The sequence below is a fragment of the Lactuca virosa genome, chromosome 8, assembly GCF_052849685.1.
Source record: "Lactuca virosa cultivar CGN04683 chromosome 8, Lactuca_virosa_CGN04683_v6, whole genome shotgun sequence".
Lineage (NCBI taxonomy): Eukaryota > Viridiplantae > Streptophyta > Magnoliopsida > Asterales > Asteraceae > Lactuca > Lactuca virosa.
Window position 1 is genome coordinate 104,580,992 of NC_136433.1, and position 18,490 is coordinate 104,599,481.

The window sequence follows — 18,490 nt, forward strand, 5'->3', positions numbered from 1 at the left end:
TCTGCGGATTTGGCTGTTATATACCAACACCATTAATCCTTTCTATCTTCTCTTTGTAATTTCAACGAATTTGTTCTTGCATTGCTGATCTGAATTCTGAGTTTTCTCTAACTTTTTCTTCGAGATCTTGGGGTTATCGTTGATGGTGAGTTGGCTCTCTATTCAATTCGCATTTTCCCCAATTTTCGATCCAGTTCTTACAAGAAGTGATTAGAGGTTAAATTCTCATTTGCATTCTATTATATAAAAAAAATTAGTAATATTGGTTTGAGCCTCTCAATCAACCTTTTTCTTGTTGGTTTTGTGGACGTTCAATTTTGTTTTTCCTCCAAAATTTTTGGTGAAACTATCATGTTCATAGTATGCGATTAATATTTTAGTTTTTACTTGTAGATATTTCTCTCTGTGTGAAACTAATTGTATGAAATAGTTTTAGCTATCAGATATTATTCTCGAATGAACAGTTTGTTGTGTATTTGAATTTCTTGGCAATTACTTCACGACTACTCAAGTTTTTTATGTTATTTTTTCAAATTGGGGATTCCTTATAAATTTTCACGTTTCTCATCAAATTCTCACACAGTTTTCTGTTATGTGATTTTGCAGATAGGAAGCGTATGAACAAAACGTAGATCATACTGATTGACATGAACGAGCCTTTTCAAGTCTGTCGAATCATTAATCTACTGAAACTAGATCAGAATTATACAAACTGTAGATAGCAGCAGCGACTTTTAGATGATAACAGTTGGTTGCAGCTTGTAGAGGCTGCATCTAAGCATGTTGATTGCTTTCGAGTTGATGCTTAATCATCCTAACAGTAAAAAATGGGGTTTCTACGACACTTTTCATAGTTTTTTACACCTAATAACTAATGGTAGTCTTCAAGCAACCGAAGAACACTGTTTTAACAGTGTAGAAGCCTCTTTTTGGACCTCGGAAGTCCATTGACAAATTCATCAATTACTTGCTTCAGTGTCAATAATGGAAAGGTAAATTACTTTATATTTTCATTGTTGACGCTTTCATTCCTCTGTTATTCTTTTTTGATGTTTTCTGATGAATAATTGTTTTCAGATATAAAAGTGTAGAAGAGATTGGAGATGGAACTTGTGGAACTGTATATAAAGCCATCAACCTTGAGACATCTGAAATTGTTAGTTCTTTCAATCACTAAAAAAAGATATTTTTTAACAAAAAACTTCATATTAGTTTAGAATTTATCATATATATCACAGGTTGCAGTCAAGAAGATGAAGAGAAAGTATTATGTTTGGGAAGAATGTATGAATTTACGTGAAGTTAAGGTATTTCATGCTTCTTTTTCATCAAATCTTCTGTTTTCTCAAATTACATAAAATATAAATTGTTAATAACTTTCTTGTTTTGAATACACAGTCCCTCCGGAAATTGAATCATCCTAACATCATAAAGCTGAAGGAGATTGTAAGGGAGAATAACGAGCTATTCTTCATATTTGAATACATGGTATAGTTATATATTCATAGTTCATGACTTCATATGGATTATTAATCTATTAAGATGATTATAAATATTTTTTTTATTTAGGAACATAATTTGTACGACATAATGAGGGAACGTGAAAGGCCATTCACAGAGGAAGAGATTAGGGGTTTGATGACTCAGCTTCTTGAAGGACTTGTACATATGCATAGAAGTGAATATTTTCATCGGGACCTAAAACCTGGTATACAATTTACACATGGGATTTTTTTATCTTTTTCAGATTGTTAATTATAATATAATAATTTGTTAATTTTTTTCATTTATTAGAGAATTTGTTGGTGACAAACAATACTATAAAGATTGCTGATTTTGGCCTGGCTAGAGAAGTGTCATCTGAACCTCCTTTTACTGATTATGTTTCTACTCGCTGGTGACTACTTAATTTTTATTTTTAATTTTTTCTTAGGAAGTTTTTTTTTTTAATAATAATTTGTAATATTTTGTTATGTGAACAAGGTATCGAGCTCCAGAAGTCCTGTTGCAATCTTCTTCATACACTCCTGCCATAGGTAGTATTATGTCATTCTTTTATATAACTTTTTTCAACAATGTTATTTTTTATATTTTGTGGGTCCCACTCCCATCCCATCCATGATTTCTCCATAATTAAGATTTAATGGGATTGGTTTGTAGATATGTGGGCAGTTGGTGCAATACTTGCTGAACTTTTTACTTTGTGCCCATTGTTTCCTGGGGAAAGGTTGCTTTTCATATCAACTTTTCACTTTTTTTTATTTTTTAAGAAACCTTTTATTATATGTACACAATGTTTTTTCCCTTTGTTCTGAAGATAAGGTTATTAAAGATGATGAGAGATATTTGGTTTTATGATTGGACAGTGAAATAGATCAGTTGTACAAGATATGCTGTGTTCTTGGCACACCTGATTGGACCCTTTTTCCGGAAGCAAGGAATGTTGCAAGGTTAATGAATATCAGTTATTCAATGGTGAGTCTGGTTTTGAATATTTTTTGTAACTGTGGATAAGGAGGATGGTATTTACGTCTTTTCCCTTTGTAGATTATGCCTGCAAATCTTGCTGACCTTATCCCAAATGCAAGCTCCGAAGCTATTAATTTGATCAAGGTAAGTAGAATTTTAAGGGTTTTTTTTTTTTGATGAGGATAAGAAGAGGGCATTTATGTCTTTTGCACAAACAAGAGATCAAGAGCCAGTCTTGTCCTGTTTTTGATTTTGGTTATTTTTGTGATGTAGCAATTGTGCTCGTGGGACCCACTAAGGAGGCCGACAGCAGAGCAGTGCTTACAACATCCGTTTTTCTATGTAATGCTTTTTTGTTCATATTATTCGTAAAAATCTTTATTCTTTTAGACTCTCTTGGTTTTACCATCTGACATGTCATCGTAATTTTCCATAGGCTAACACGTGGGTCCCGCGTCCACTTGGCGATCCACATCAGCTGAAGACGGACAATGCGGGTGTGTATTTTTTGAAAAATATTTAATGAATGTCATTATTGTAATATGAATGATGATGATGATGATACTAAATATGTAATGGTGATTGTACAGGATCACAACCAAATCTTGAATTAAATCTGTGGGATTTCAGCCATAAAAGTACAGCAGACGATTGTTTTCTAGGTTTGACCCTGGCAGTCAACCCTAGTGTTTCCAATATCGGTAACAAACTTTACCCTTTTCCCAATATTTATGAATTTCACAACAAGTTTTGGTGAAATAGTATTAAATTTCCGTACTTGTTTTCTTTTTTTCCTTTTTACACAGAAATGGTCCACAAGTCTCAAAGCACAAAACAAGTGAGTTTTCATACTTTATTATAATGATTAAATGATATGTTGTAAAATTTTAGAAACAAAATCTACTTTTTCTTTTCCTTCTAAATCTTGTCCTTTTTTTTTTTGCAGGATCTTCTGTTCTGCTCAGACTATGAGGATGAATCACAATATGCTGGTACGTTTTTATTTCATCACAACTTAATCTTTTATATAATCTGAAATAAGAAAATAACAATGGCTGCTCTTTTTTGTTTTTTTAATACAGTTTTTTGGTCACTTTTCCCCCCTGATCACCCACCAGTGGAATCTTCCTTGTCATTAGCATTCAGGTTTCTTCCTTGAAAAGATTTATTATGATTTTTTGTTGGTAATTGTATAAAGTGTTTATGGATTTTTTTTTCACAGCAGTGGAATTCCTCACTCTACAATGGGAATGGGAATGGGAATGGGAGGTGGTGAATCTGGTGGATTCAGAATGGCATCGCTACAGCCTAATTTCTTGACCATGTCCTCTCATTTCCAGCAGCACCAGGGTCACTGTCGTTGACTTTGTCTTGTCTTAAGACATTTCTGTAACATTTTTGTTTTTGTTTTTGTTTATAACCAACCAATGAACATATATACAGTCAGACCATGAAACCACACATTGATTTGTCCCCAACTTATGGAATTGCTTTTTTTTTTTTCTTTTGTTATCAAAATATATGTATATAATTCCCCCCCAACTCGACAATCAGTAGTGCATCCTGCAAATACAAAATATAAATAAATACCAACATAATTAATAACTTATCCGAAGTACATGTTATCTCAAAATTGACTCCGTTGTGTCCTAAAATCATGTTGGGTGCGTTTGAACTATTTGGAACTCCGTTGTAAGTATGCAACTTATTTCTAATACTTTATAGCGATTAGGATTTTATATGAAAAAAATCATCATATATTTGTTCTCTTTACTTTTTCGATAGATCTTCTTAAGGATATAGCCAAACTATTCTATCTACTTTTTCAAATTTAAATCATTAAACTTCCAACAAAGCTTTATAAATTCAAATCTAACATGTATAGCATCGTGTTTGGGAGACTTATTTAAAAGGGAGAATATCGTCTATATTTGTCCGGTCTAATTCAAAATATCATATTTACCCTTCTTAAACAATCAAAATATCAAATTCATCCAAATCATCTTTTTAACTTTTTTAATCATTTTTTATATTTTAAAATAATTATTAGTAAAAGAAAACCTAAACGGACCAAATTGTCCCAGCCTACTAACATGAATATAGCATGGTGTTTGGGGTAGCTTATTTCAAAATCGACATAAACTGTATTCTCAATATAAGTATCTAAGAGTATTGAACTTAGTAATTTAGTAATTTTATAGTAATTTATTTTTGTATTATATTTTATACATGTATCATCGGAGCAATAAGGGTTAATATATATTTTGTAAAAATATACAAATATGCCGGTGAATGAATTGGATTTACACGAGACATGTGATAATCCTAGTTCCGAGATGGATTGTGTATATTGATCGAAATTTTGACTAAATTTTAGAAATAAAGTAAAGTACATAGCCATTTTATATAATTGGCTACTAAGAGAATTTGATGTACAAGGATGACGTCGAGGAGGGACAAGTTTCTTGACGAACTCATATGAGGATTTAGTGCGGATTGTTGAGTTGATATAGAAGTGAAAACATAGTTATTTTCTAAGCGCACATCCCTATAGAACTAATTGGTTTACTTAGTTGTTCCATGTATTGGTTGTTTACCATTTGTATTCTAGTGGAGTCTTGATATACTATATTATGCGTACTATGTTGATATTACTGATATTGCATGTCATTGATTCTAATGTTATTGATGTTGCTTGCTGTTATTTCCATGCTTAGTACTAGTTGTGCATTCAGTTATCTTATATTGGGAGTGTATGAGATTTTGTTGTGAGTGGTCATGACCAATTAGGTGTTGTTATTAACTTATTATTGTTGATGTTGTTCTTTGTCATCGAGAGAGTACGACGACTACCACCGACCATTCTAGACGGGTCAGTGGACACTAGCGGGCTAGCTACCCATAGGTGTTAGGTGGACTTCCAATCGTTAGGGGCACTAGCAGTTAGAGACACGACACTTCTCGAATGAATTGGAGATTTTTTTAACAACTAAATGAATTCAAACATTGTTATTTAGGGTTATACTTAGGAGTCATGCTTTTTTATTAAGTGATGATTATTCATTGAGAAATCCCTTAGGAGTTTTTAAAATTAAACATTTGGTGTTAGTTTTTATGTTTTAAATTATATGTGATTTTCCATTGAAAATATTTATAAAAAAATTGGTTTTTAAAAAAGCATAATTTTTTACGACATAAAGCTCAAAAAATCGATATTAAATATACTTTCAATCTCCCAATTTTCAATGGTCGACTTTCAAAGAATAACCTTCTTCCACCCACCCCCCCCCCCCCCCCCCTTTTTTTTTTTTGATTAAAGATTATTAAGGGGAAAAAAATCTTAGTATTTTATATACATCAAAAACTTAGTTATATTTATTATTGTATTAAATACATAAATTGAAATAGCCTTATGCGTGTGCGTGTTGAGTGAAGTTTCATGACGATGAAGCTAAGGAAACCAATATGTAACTTCTCTATGTCAAATTCTTGATTATGATGTATTTTCTAAACAAAAATATGACATCGTAACTGTATTTCTTATCATAAATTCATAATGCATATCTTTTTTTGTTTTTGTTATTTAACAGTATGTAGTAATAAATTGGTCGGGGTGGACGAATTGTGTAATTAATCAAAATGAGTAATTTTGAGTACCAGTCTAAACAAGTTGGGTTGTTTGAGTTGACTCTAAAATCCTTTTCTATTCAATATTTATTATAATTAACACAATCAAATATGATTAGAACATTATATTATTTAGAAAAAATTAATAAAGCGATTTAAGAGTTGTCAAATATGTGCTTCCTACTTGTTACCAACATCTACTTCTCTTGTTTGTGTATACTTTCTCATTCATGTTCCTTTCTATTTTCAGCCTAGTCTTATTTCTGTATATGTCTCTTTTTCCTTTGTTACACACTACTCGTTATTTCTTTTCTATGAGTTGTCGTTTCTTTTGCAGGAGATCACTCGGTGTAGGCCTTGTTTCTTTTCATGTCGGATTTATCTTCGAATTTTTTTTCTGTTGTTGACACCTTGCATTCCTCTTACACAATTATTATGAGACCAAGATACTTGTATTATTATTGTTAGTATTTGTAGTAAAAATTGTAATCAAAATATCTATTATGTTAAGATTTTATATTTTAGACAAATTAATCTATCATGCGTCCTCTTTTAGGTTATAAACATTGTTCTCCCTTTTAAAAAATACAAGTATATTTTGTCTACTGGTTTGTGACTGTTTAGGTAAAGAAGAGGTGGTGAGTTCAAATATTCCAAGTACCCTTTTTGTTTTTATTCCTTCTATCAATTGTTTTATAAATATAATACAATTGTGGTCATATTATCATTGCGCTTGTTCATAAATGAGATTTTATATCGTTGTATTTTAAGTTATAAACAAAGTTTTCCGTTTTAAAACATACAAGTATAGTCAGGTGTTGTTTGTTAATTGTCTGCAGATCTTTTTAGCCTCTTTTGTCTACGCCGCCCGGACCGTATACAGACATTAAGCTTCACAGACTGTTTATTTTTTTGAAGACTGCAGACCTAAAAAGGTATGCACATCATCTTATTAGTGCAAGATATGAATTAGAATCTTCAAACCTCTTTAGACATTTTCTAGCTTAAAAAAACAAATATATTTTTGTTTTTTTAAAACTTAGATTTATTCCAACTTTATCTATGATATATAATTTGGAAAAAAAGTTACAATACTTAAAGAAAAAAAAAGTTTGGCGACACAATCATAATCTTTGTGACAAATTTATAAATATATATTTAATTACAATAATATTTGTCAGAGCTGTTTATATAGATATGAATAAAAAATCATAATATTATCTTATTTTTTGTGCCAAATTTTATAAAACATTATTTAATGCAATATCATTCATTTTTTGGGAAAAAAATGTATACCCGGTTTTTAATTGAATTAATTGAACAAGTAAATGAAAATTTTGAAAATTTTCATTTAAAATTAAAGTTTATTTCCATCTATTTTATGTGTTAAATTCTTTTATCCTTAATTACAATGTTTCGGTATAACTTTACGACCAAAGTTTGTTTGTTTTTATCAAATATATACGTTAATTCATATCATTTTATTTTCTATTTTATACAATAATACATAAAAGTTAATATACATTTGTTAATTATCTATAATTAAGTCATAAAATTATTGATAACTCATTTTAAGTGTTTTTAAAAACATCAGTTTAATTAGATTTTAGTTTATTTCTAGCAGCATGCATATGTTAAAAAAACAAATAATCTTTTTCTTTCAGACTTTAGACGTTTGGTCCATCCTTTTCAACTGTAAAAATCTGAAGATGTAGTCCGCAGATTACAAACATTTTGCATCAAAAAAACAAACAACACCATAATCTTTTGGTTCCTAATTGTCAGAATAAAAAATGTATGAGTTTGAATCTTCCAAGTACCTTTTTAGTATTTGTTCCTTTTATCATTTGTTTTGTTTATAAGAGTAGTATATTTTCCATTTTTTTATCTTTTGCCACATTAAGGTTTTTTTTTTTTTTTTTTTTTTTTTCATAATTTTGGCCAAGATTTCCTTTTCTACCATTTGCTACATCCAATTTTTTCTATTTACAATTTTGAACGGCATTTCAATTTCTTTAATGAGTTTGATGCAAAATCTTTTCACAAAATTTCCAACTTCTTTTACAATATTGATTTTCCATTTCTTTACAACTTTGTTTCGTAGATTTTTATTGCAACTTATTGTTGCAGTTTTTTTTATACAAATTTAGCTTTTTACACAATTTTCCCACCTATTTATTTGTATTTACATATCATTTTTACAAATATGGAAAATTTTGTTATTTTTACATATTCGTGTTCAAAAAGAAAAAAAAACATTGTTATGTATAATTAAACCTAATTCGATTTAAATTATATTTTACTTATTATACACGCATAACTGTAACAACGATAGATTGTGCTACCCTTAGTTAGATACAAACGTTGCCCATAATGTTTTTTTCAATATGATGAACGTTAGAATTTTTATCGACTCCTCGCATTAAGACTGATATATGACAAACGATACCACAAATAAGACGGACTTAAAAGGTATAGATTATTAGATTATAAAATGCATCTTATCTTTTATATATTTAAATTTAACTGATCAATTGACTTTATTATTTCATCATCTAAAAACTGCTTAAACTAATACATATATAGTTAGGTTTGATTAAGAAACCGATTAAACTAATACATATACAGTTAGGTTTGATTTAACCTTGTATAATTAATATAAGCCTATATTACGTGTTTAATTCAACTATTAGCTTTTAACTGAAGCGATGGGGCATGTTTAATGCCGAGTTAAGTCGATGCATACACAAACATACCATGAAAGTACAATTTGGTCCCAAACTTTAAAAATCTGGTATTCTACAACACAAACTGAAAAAAAAAATCTTAAATAACAGAAAAAAGGAAAAAAAAAACATAGAAATTAGTGTCCAAAAGGCATCAATAGTTTATGATCGACTTTTTAATCCATTATATATTTTTTTTATTTAAGAAAAAACATTGAAACCCACCATTTAATGTAATAGACTTGCTATTTTTCGTTATTTGATGTAAATTTTACCTAACATGGTAAAAGATTACATAAAATAATAAGTTTGTTATACTAAATAATTAAAATTATGTACAAATCGGTAAATTGTTACGTTAAATATATTTTGAATTCGTTTGCAATTAACAGAAATAACAAAACAAAGATTTATTTATACCCAAAAAAAAAACCGATGGTTTGAAAAAAATATATTAATTCTTAGTTTCTTACCAAAACTCAAGCGTTCTCTGTAACATAACTCTGAGCTTCAATATAATTATTCCATAAATCAGTCACCATTGTAGTAACCATCTCCATCGCACCCTCCATCACCGCCGGAATATCTTCCACCAGCAGCTCAAACCCCGACCTCATCTTCTCCACCAACCCTCCGGCCGCCGCCCCAGTGGCAGTCACCGAACCAAAAATAACTTCTTTCACTAAATCAAAAGCTAACCCAACAATCTCACTCATCACCTCCATAATAATCCCAAAAAGGTACTCAACACAAGATTTGATCAGACCGGAGATCTGCTCCATTCCAGCCCGCAGTGCTTCTCCGGGGACTTTTAAACCTTGGATTGCTATTACGAGGAGGTAGGCTGTGACGTTGAAGAGCAGACGAGAAAGGAGGTTTGACATCAGGGTTATGGTGGAGAAGATGATGTTGATGAGGAAACAGATCCCCATTGATGAAAGCTTGAAAAACAGAGAGAAGAAGAAGAAGAAGAAGAATAGTTTAGATGAAGAAATTTTGGAGTCTGGTTTTTAAGGAATCTTGAAGGCATTGGTTGGATTTGTGGTTGACTAAAGACGTGTTATTAATTGAAGAAATTGTTTAATGGGATTTGAAAGTTGAATATAGGTTGATGATGTATCCATGGGATTATTATAAGGATTTTAGAAGGAAGACGTTGCTTACACATTTTGTATATCAGTATTTTCACGTTCAGTAACTATCAGAAAATTTACAAGAAACGAGAAAGTTTATAAAAGTTTATTGTAACTTTTAGTTTTGGGAAATTCTGATGAAGAGAATGCCCATAAGAAGTGAAGTTTACCTTGCAATTCAATCATAATTACTTACATGAATACATATATAACTATTCTCATAAAACAACTTAATTAAAAATACGTATCGACTAGTTTGCATAAAACGGTAAAAAAAATACGTATCATTTGTAGTTTGTACAGAATTAAAATTACCCTTGCAGATTGGACAAAGATGGCAAAGTTTCGAAACTACTGAGAGGATAAACAAATGTACGCGTGAAAGAGTCAAAGTCTAGAGAAATTATATAATTATTATAAGTAATATTATTCCAACTAATGAAGATTATAATATGAGTAGATTAAACCATAAATTATTAAGGGATGTGATACAAACATTAGAAAAACAAAACGAGTAGGTTAATTTGATGCCACCCACACGGATTTCAATTGCTTTTATCAATCTTTTATTCATTTTATCTTTTAAAATACTAATAAACTCATCAAAACATCGATATTATGAGCAATTCAAACCATGAAATTGTTGTTTTGGTCTTTTGTGTGTGAGGATGCATTTGGACCCCCACATTCTAACAAACTTAATCGTTTTTTGTTAACTTAACCCTGTCGTCTTAGGAAGAAGCTTGTTACGATGATGGTTAACTTTTCAAATATTTATTATTTTTGTAATGACAAAATTTTCACTAATATTTATTTATATAAAAAAAACTACTGTTATAAACCATTTCTAATTGTTAACTTTCTCATAACTCTTTTTTAGAAATTAACTTATTTATGTTTATTTTTCTTATATGTATATAAACTCTTATCCCATAAATTTTAATTTTTAAGTCTACATCATATTTTTTAAAAGTAATATTAGTTGATATCAATATTCTAATAAAAAATTGTTTGCTATGGTAAATTTTTTAATTTGATTATTTATATCATTTTGAAAATTTTGGCAATTACTATGAAACTTTTATAAAACATATTCAAATCTATTTGTATATTTAACTAAACAGATTAAAATAATCAAAAAATAGTAAAAAAATATATATCTAAATATAAAAAAGGCATAAATTAAAGTGTTATGAAATATAATTGCTAAAATGGACAAAACTTATCAAGAATTAAATGTTATAAACAAATTGTAAAATGCACCATCTGAATGTCTTATAAATCTTAGACCTCACATGTGGAACTTTACTCTCAACCATCAGACTTCAATGGTATTGGCTAAATGTTATAGTTTAGTAAGTAATTGTGATAATCTTTAAAAAATGCAAAAACTTATCCAAATAGTAAAGGGTTTAAATAATTAAAGCTGTATGTCATATTTTATCTATAATCGGTCTAGTGGGTAAATGCAAAATAAAAAATAATGGAAAAATCTGTCGCATGTCAAATTTCCATGAAAGTTACTAAATAATTTAACCTTATAAATTGTTTCATATAAAAAGTAAAAAAAGGAGTAGATTCAAACCCATTGTAAATCCCATGAATTTTCGTGGAAAATTTTAGCTCAATGATTTGAGCTTTTCCCGGTGACATTGTGTGGAATTTTAGCTTAAAGTTATTTTAATTTTCATATTTCAATATCTATTTTCGAAACACTATCGTGGGCCAATGATTAATGATTTTGAATCAAATAAATTAGCCTGGCCCAGTAAAGGTGAATGATAAGTGAAATAAGCCCAAAAACCGGTTTAAATTTTGAAACATAAAAACTCCCAAATTCGCTGCAAATTCTTACAATGGCGAGACCAATCTTACAGCAACGCTCTCTCGCCTCCACTGCAACGGCATTTCTCTATCTCCGATCAATCTCCACAGCCGCCGTTGTTGCGGCCCCAAACCCTACTTCCACCGTACCTTTTCCGTCACCACCATCACCACCGCAAAGCTTCAACCTCAGAACGAGAATTCCACTAGAGAAGCAATTCGAGACATGGCTCGAAAAGCTCAAACCCGGATTCACCCCATACGACGTGGACGAAGCCTTGCGTGCCCAATCCGACGCAGACCTAGCTTTCGATATCTTCCGGTGGACCGGACAACAACGTGGCTACAAGCACACTAGCACCACCTACCTCACTATGGTTCAAATCGCGGTCTCCGCTAGGCGTTACTATCACGCCGAAACCCTAGTTGAAGAAATTGTCGCAGGCGCGTGCTCTGGAAGCGTTCCTCTCTATAATTCCGTTATCAAATTCTGCTGTGGTCGTAAGTTTTTATTCAATCGCGCGTTTGATGTTTACAAAAAAATGTTGAATCACGAAGACACAAAACCGAATCTCGAAACGTATAAACTTTTGTTGGATTCTCTTCTCAGACGATTCAATAACGTGAATGTGTGTCATGTGTATTTGCGTGGAGTGAAATCGTTATCGAAACAAATGAAAGCTTCAGGGGTGATTCCTGATACGTTTGCAATGAATATGATCATCAAAGCACACGCCAAATGTCACGAACTTGAACAAGCAATTAGGGTTTTTCGTGAGATGACATTGTATGGAAATCAACCGAATCTGTATACATATTGTTATTTGATTCATGGATTATGCGAAAAGGGGAGAGTGGATGAGGGTTTAGGGTTTTATAAAGAGATGAGAGAAAAGGGGTTGTTGCCAAAAGGGAGCACTTTTATGATTCTGATCTGTAGCCTTGCAATGGAACAAAGGTTCAAAGATTCAATTCGTGTCATCAATGATATGCTGGATAATTCAATGGCACCTGATTTGTTGACTTATAAGACTCTTCTTGAAGGGTTGTGTAGGGAAGGTAGGGTTGATGATGCTTTTGATATTCTTGAAGAATTAAGGAAGAAAGATAGTTTTATGAATGAAAAGACATACAAGCATTTGCTTGATGGGTTGCATTATGTGAGTTGAAAGTAGGCATCGATAATTCCATTTTGCTTAATGAAACCTGATGTACAGTGACAAAATCTTGAGAAATGGTCTTTCTATCCTGCTGATTGGAGTTGAATCTTTGGATCAAATGACATCAAAAAATGTGGGGAAATGGCTGAATTGCTTGATGGGTGGAAGACAGGTTTCTCCTATGGCATATGCTTGTTGATGATGAGTCGACTGTGAAGTTAATACATGAGGTCCTGAAGATGCTTGTCAGTTCCTTTACTCGAGCTGTTTAAATTAGATATTGATGTATACAAATATGTGAGTATCGACTCTTATAGAAGCGCAACTGATGACACTGTAGAAGCAAAACTGATGACGCTGAATCCAATGTGGCAAAACTTCAGATTGCATCCAATGTCGCCAAGATGTAGCCATGGAAGAACATTTAGTTGTCATATTATAGTTTGTTTGTTATTTCATTTTTAATTTAAGTTGAAATTGTATAGCTTTATGTTCTTATGCAACTTATAAAAAATGTTTTTTTGGCAATACAATACTTTTTGTTTACCATCATGTCATGGTGTCTTGGTTAATACTTAGCTAAGGAGTGGTGCCGCCCCTTGCCATCCATAATGGCTACCATGTAGCCGCCATCTCACCTCAAACTCAAATTTTCAAATAATATCAAAATTAAACTTTATAACATTAAAATTAAAAATTACAATATGTTGATGTTAGGTCCATTGGCATGCCCTATACCGTCTCACAAAACTAGCCCATGGCTTTAGTTAATTGTTATTTGACCTAACCTTATAAATAGAAACAAAACTAGCCCATGGCTTTAGCTAATTGTTATTTGACTTAACTTTATAAATAGAACACTTTCTCCTCTGTGAGGAGGGATACCTAATTCTTAGACACAAGCCTCCATTATACACATGCATTTCCCCCACCAAGATGGTTCTTTCCAGCCATGAGAAACCATCTCCTGTTACACAACAATCTAGATTGATCGCCGAAGCTTGTTCCCAGGGCACAATCTTTGGTGCGGTTATAACAGTTTTTCTCTATGGTGGCTGATAAGAATCAGGCTTGGAACTCGTTAACGACATATTTCTCAGATCGATCCACAATGTAAAGTCCCAAATTTCAAGGCAAAACTTTCGTTTTTTAATTTAAATAAAAGAAACCATTTTCATAAGGAAACATCATTAAATCATTTTTTCCAAAAGTTTACATCCCAAAAATAAGAGTATGATCATAAATGCGGAATCTCTAAATACGAAAGTTGTCGATGTGTGTACATTTATGTCTTCGTCTTTTCATGATCATCTGAAGTATCTGAAACATTTAATCCATAACTGTAAGTCAAAGCTTAGTGAGTTTCCCAAAATACCACACACCATAATATACATACAGGCATACAAACATTGGTCTCCGGTCTACGCTGGTCTCCCTTGTCTGCAGCATAAAGTTGGTTCGTCTCTGGCCTTCAGCATAACGTTGGTCCGCCTGAGTATCTTGGTCTACCGCACAAAGCAGGACTGCCCTCAACCCACCACAACATATGTCGACATATAACAAACATACAATCAAACAACCCAACAACACAAGCAACTGCCTAAACTAGTCTACATGCTAACCGCTTACTACAACACGTTCACATCATACCAAGGGCTCATACTACACTCTACACTACAACTGGCAGATTACCAAGTTGATGCATAGTTGTATGTAATCAAAGATAAGATAGACAGTTGAACATATGATCCTACTCTAAAGCCACAACCAAACAAGGTGATAGGTTTTGGGTAAAACAAATAAACTAGAAAAAAACAATTCCTAAGTTCACATGCAACCTACTTTGGATCTATGTTTTAACTATTGAACATATAACTTTGAATTGCAAAACAAGAACCCTAAGAGAGGAGGTTATTTTCGAAATTAACCAATTAGGGTTTTAGAGTTACATACCTTTCAATTGTTATAGTAAACAATTGGTAATCCTTTTGATCTTGATATTCTTGGAAGCTTAGCACCACAAATGCAATGCCTCTATATGGAATCACACCCAAGAGCTAGCAAGAAGGAAACTTATGAGGAGAGAGGCTAGGGTATGCAATTTTCGGCCTAGGTTTTCTTCAAGAGAAGGAGTGACCGATTTTGGGAGCCAGAGGCCTCCTTATATAGCTGAGGTATCTAGGGTTTAAGGAAAACCCTAATGTTCCTTTGCTTAGAGCCTAAGCTTATCCAAAGGCCTTATCCAAGCCCCTTGGACGAAATCATTAGGGTTTCCCCTATAGATTTCGTCCACCCCCTTCCAAGGAGGTTCTGGAACCTTCCACACAACTATTGGATAATTGCAAACCAGTCCCTGCACTTTATAATTAATATAGTTAACCTCAAAATCAATTCCAATTAATTTCTGGCTAACTATTAATTAAACATTATGATTTCTAATTAATATATTAATCTTTTAACATATTAATAAATCATTTATATTAATTTATTAATCTTATAATAAATCAATATCTCTCCTTTCATAATTTCCTTGTTCAGTTGCTAGGTTTGAGGGCAACCCAAAAGGATTGTGCTGCTATCAATTCAAGTACATACCAATTATAGTTATGGGCTTAGACACCTAATCCAACACAAGGAACATGCAGGAAAGTCTAGATCAAGATTTCTCAGACTATCTTCCATGAATACATACAACCTCTATGTTGTTACGTAGAATTCGTCTAATGAACTCCGGTATTGCCCTACGATGCCTAAGTCAGATAGTGCTTTGTGCATTGTAGAAATATGTTGCTTGGAATTGCCTCCCTTTGAGAGACGGTATTACCTTTTTTTATCTAATAAAAAGTTAAAAAAAATATAAAAATTCATAATTTTTTTTCTCTACAAATAAGGTATAATATTGACATACTTCAATGCCCAATCTCGATTCTCTATTTCTAATCTCTTTTGAATTCATATTTTTCTACAATGGATAATTTGTATCCAAATGTTTATCTGAATCTTGGAGACTCTCAAGCTTTCCCGAGTTCCCCATACTATGAAAACCCTTCGTTTTCTCCAAATCTAAATCAAGTTCGTATCATAGAAAATCTCCAAACATCACAACATACCAAAAAACAACCACAAGGCAATAAATGGGATGCCGCGGAAGATATCGCTTTAATGCCAGCATGGTGTTTTGGTAGCGAGGATAAAAAGCGTGGAAAAACCTGAAAAAAATCATCATTGTGGGCACAAGTAAAGGAACTGTATGATGTCGCTCGGGCTGAAAATCCAGAAAAGCTTAACAGCAGGAACGAATATCGGATAAGAGGTCATTTCAAACGACTTAGCAAAAATGCCCAAAAGTGTGTTGGTGGATATCGGGAAGCATGACGCCGAAGAAGAAGTGGAATGAGCCAGAAATATATTAAGAATGAAGCTCATAAACTTTATGAGGCAAGTGGGAGTAAGTTTAACAATATTATTGTTTTTAATAAAGTTATGTGTAAGCATTAGAAATGGGCTTTAGAGTTGGAGCGTGATGCAACGCATTATCTTCCTGAATGTGAAGTGGATAACGAAGAAAGTGGTGGTAACACGAAAAGATCAAGGACTGCTGAAGAAAGAGATTATTCCAACCCATAAACACCAACAAGTGGTGGTTCAATGGTTAAACGACTAACATGTAGATATGCGGCTAAAAAAGAAAAAGGTAAGGTTTCTAATGAAATTGTTGCAGAACTTTGTGCAATGAGGTTTTCTAGAGAAAGTGAACTTGAAGTCATAAACAAAGACTCGACTTGTATCAAGAAAGGGAATAAAAATTGGATGAAAGGGAACTGATGAAGATGCAACTTGTGCATCTAAACACACTGCTACAAAAGGAGCATTTGTCGCTTGAAGAAGTAAATATGAAATATTTTCTAATGTCGAAGTTTTATGGAAACTAACTGTGACAACTGATAAAAACTTTGGAGTCAACAAAAGTCAACTCGACCAATATTAAAATTTAGGTTGAATCTTGATGCTCCCTAATGTACAATTTCCACGTATTTATGTGAAATGCCCTTCGTTTTGTCGACTTTTGAAATCAAGACCCTATTTTGGGTTTACAACGTTAATTTCAAAAACACCAATATGTATTATTTTGGTATAAATAATACTTTCAACACCTTAGGCTACTATCTTTATTAAGAATGGTCTTTTCATTTATAAATTGAATTTTATGATCCACATTGTAACACCCATAAAATTCGAGCCAAATTAAAACTTTTTAAAGCATTTAAAACCATTCAGTTATTACAATTTGTTTTCAAAATATTTTAAACATCAGAGTTCGCAGAAATCATAATCATAAATCGAGGAAGTTTACGGTCACACCTTCGCCTTCCCGCGGTCATCCGTTGTACCTGAAACAATAATCGATAAATGTAAGCTCGAAGGCTTAGTGAGTTACCCCCAAAATACCCATTCACACAACAATACACATACAATAACAAACAACATACTATGGGTCCAATCAACCATCAGGTTGGAATACCCCAGGCCCTCAACCATCAGGTTGGAATGCCAACATACTATGGGTCCAGTCAACCATCGGGTTGGAATGCCCATATACTACGAGTCTAATCATCCTCGGGATGGAATACTCTCGGCCCACAACCATCGGGTTGGAATGCCCATATACTACGAGTCCAATCATCCTCGGGATGGATTACTCTCGGCCCACAACCATCGGGTTGGAATGCGCATATACTACGAGTCCAATCATCCTCGGGATGGAATACTCTCGTCCTACAACCATCGGGTTGGAATGCCCATAACCAATCAAACATGTGCACCTATATCAGATAATCATATAACAGTCTATAGAGACAACATACTGGGGTCCTATCATCTTCGGGATGGAATACCCTCAACTACCAATCAATCATGTGCACATATAACAGGTAATCTCCTACCAGCATACAGAAAGTCAGACCAAACTACAGGTCACTAAGCATAACCGTCCTATCTACCAGGATATCGGTCTAACCTATCATAACAACAACAATCTGAGTAATAATTCAAAGGGCCGACCTTGGTGCCTTAGACCCTTGGGTATAGTGAGGATAACTCACCTCGCAATGTCGATCTGAACTGAGGAATCGAACTCCCGAATCGCTGTCTCACCAAAAATCCCGAACTATTCAAAATCAAGAATATTAAGTCAATAATTGGGAATACTAATCTTGACCAAGAGTCCCACCTATGATAATAGTCCATTTTGCCTTTCCTCTAATTTGGGCCAAGGCCCCATACCAAATCCATTATCCACAAGTCCACATATACAAGGCCCATCATTGGCCCAATTTTCCAAATTGGGCCTCATTCAAAGGCTCACTACCAAAACTAGCCCAAAATACTCTTATCCAGAGGGCCCATCAAGGCCCAAGTCCAACTAGTCCAAAGGTGGCCCAATCCCGAAGCCCAAATCGCAAAAGCCCAACAGGGGGTCGTACGTTGGGCGTACTCCTCTGGTACGCGGGGCGTACTTCATCTCGCGTTGACTGAAAACGGGACCATTGAC

General features: G+C 32.9%; 2 protein-coding genes and 1 long non-coding RNA gene across 5 annotated transcripts; 2 read left to right on the forward strand and 1 right to left on the reverse strand.

Moving 5' to 3' along the window:
• Positions 1 to 3,971, forward strand: MHK (Protein kinase superfamily protein). 3 transcript variants are annotated; one of them, XM_079064265.1, is made up of 18 exons: positions 1 to 216; positions 607 to 992; positions 1,078 to 1,156; positions 1,239 to 1,307; positions 1,399 to 1,488; positions 1,570 to 1,708; positions 1,795 to 1,897; positions 1,984 to 2,036; positions 2,161 to 2,227; positions 2,367 to 2,475; positions 2,548 to 2,613; positions 2,743 to 2,811; positions 2,906 to 2,966; positions 3,060 to 3,170; positions 3,276 to 3,307; positions 3,416 to 3,461; positions 3,552 to 3,615; positions 3,692 to 3,971. In XM_079064265.1, the coding sequence occupies exons 2-18, from the start codon at positions 985 to 987 to the stop codon at positions 3,831 to 3,833; spliced, it is 1,308 nt and encodes a 435-aa protein (XP_078920391.1). In that variant the 5' UTR covers positions 1 to 216; positions 607 to 984; the 3' UTR covers positions 3,834 to 3,971. The 3 variants fall into 3 exon arrangements, with proteins under 3 accessions (XP_078920391.1, XP_078920390.1, XP_078920392.1); XM_079064264.1 differs by having other exon boundaries at positions 1 to 145; XM_079064266.1 differs by having other exon boundaries at positions 1 to 145; positions 3,695 to 3,971.
• Positions 3,956 to 9,898, reverse strand: LOC145129518 (uncharacterized). The gene is made up of 2 exons (XR_013717527.1): positions 9,296 to 9,898; positions 3,956 to 4,032 (listed from the first exon to the last, which is right to left on the reverse strand). It is a non-coding gene; the product is annotated as an uncharacterized LOC145129518 (long non-coding RNA).
• Positions 9,899 to 11,805: 1,907 nt separating this feature from the next.
• Positions 11,806 to 13,485, forward strand: LOC145128366 (Tetratricopeptide repeat (TPR)-like superfamily protein). The gene has a single exon (XM_079063166.1). The coding sequence runs from the start codon at positions 11,812 to 11,814 to the stop codon at positions 12,946 to 12,948; it is 1,137 nt and encodes a 378-aa protein (XP_078919292.1). The 5' UTR covers positions 11,806 to 11,811; the 3' UTR covers positions 12,949 to 13,485.
• The last annotated feature ends 5,005 nt before the right edge of the window (positions 13,486 to 18,490 follow it).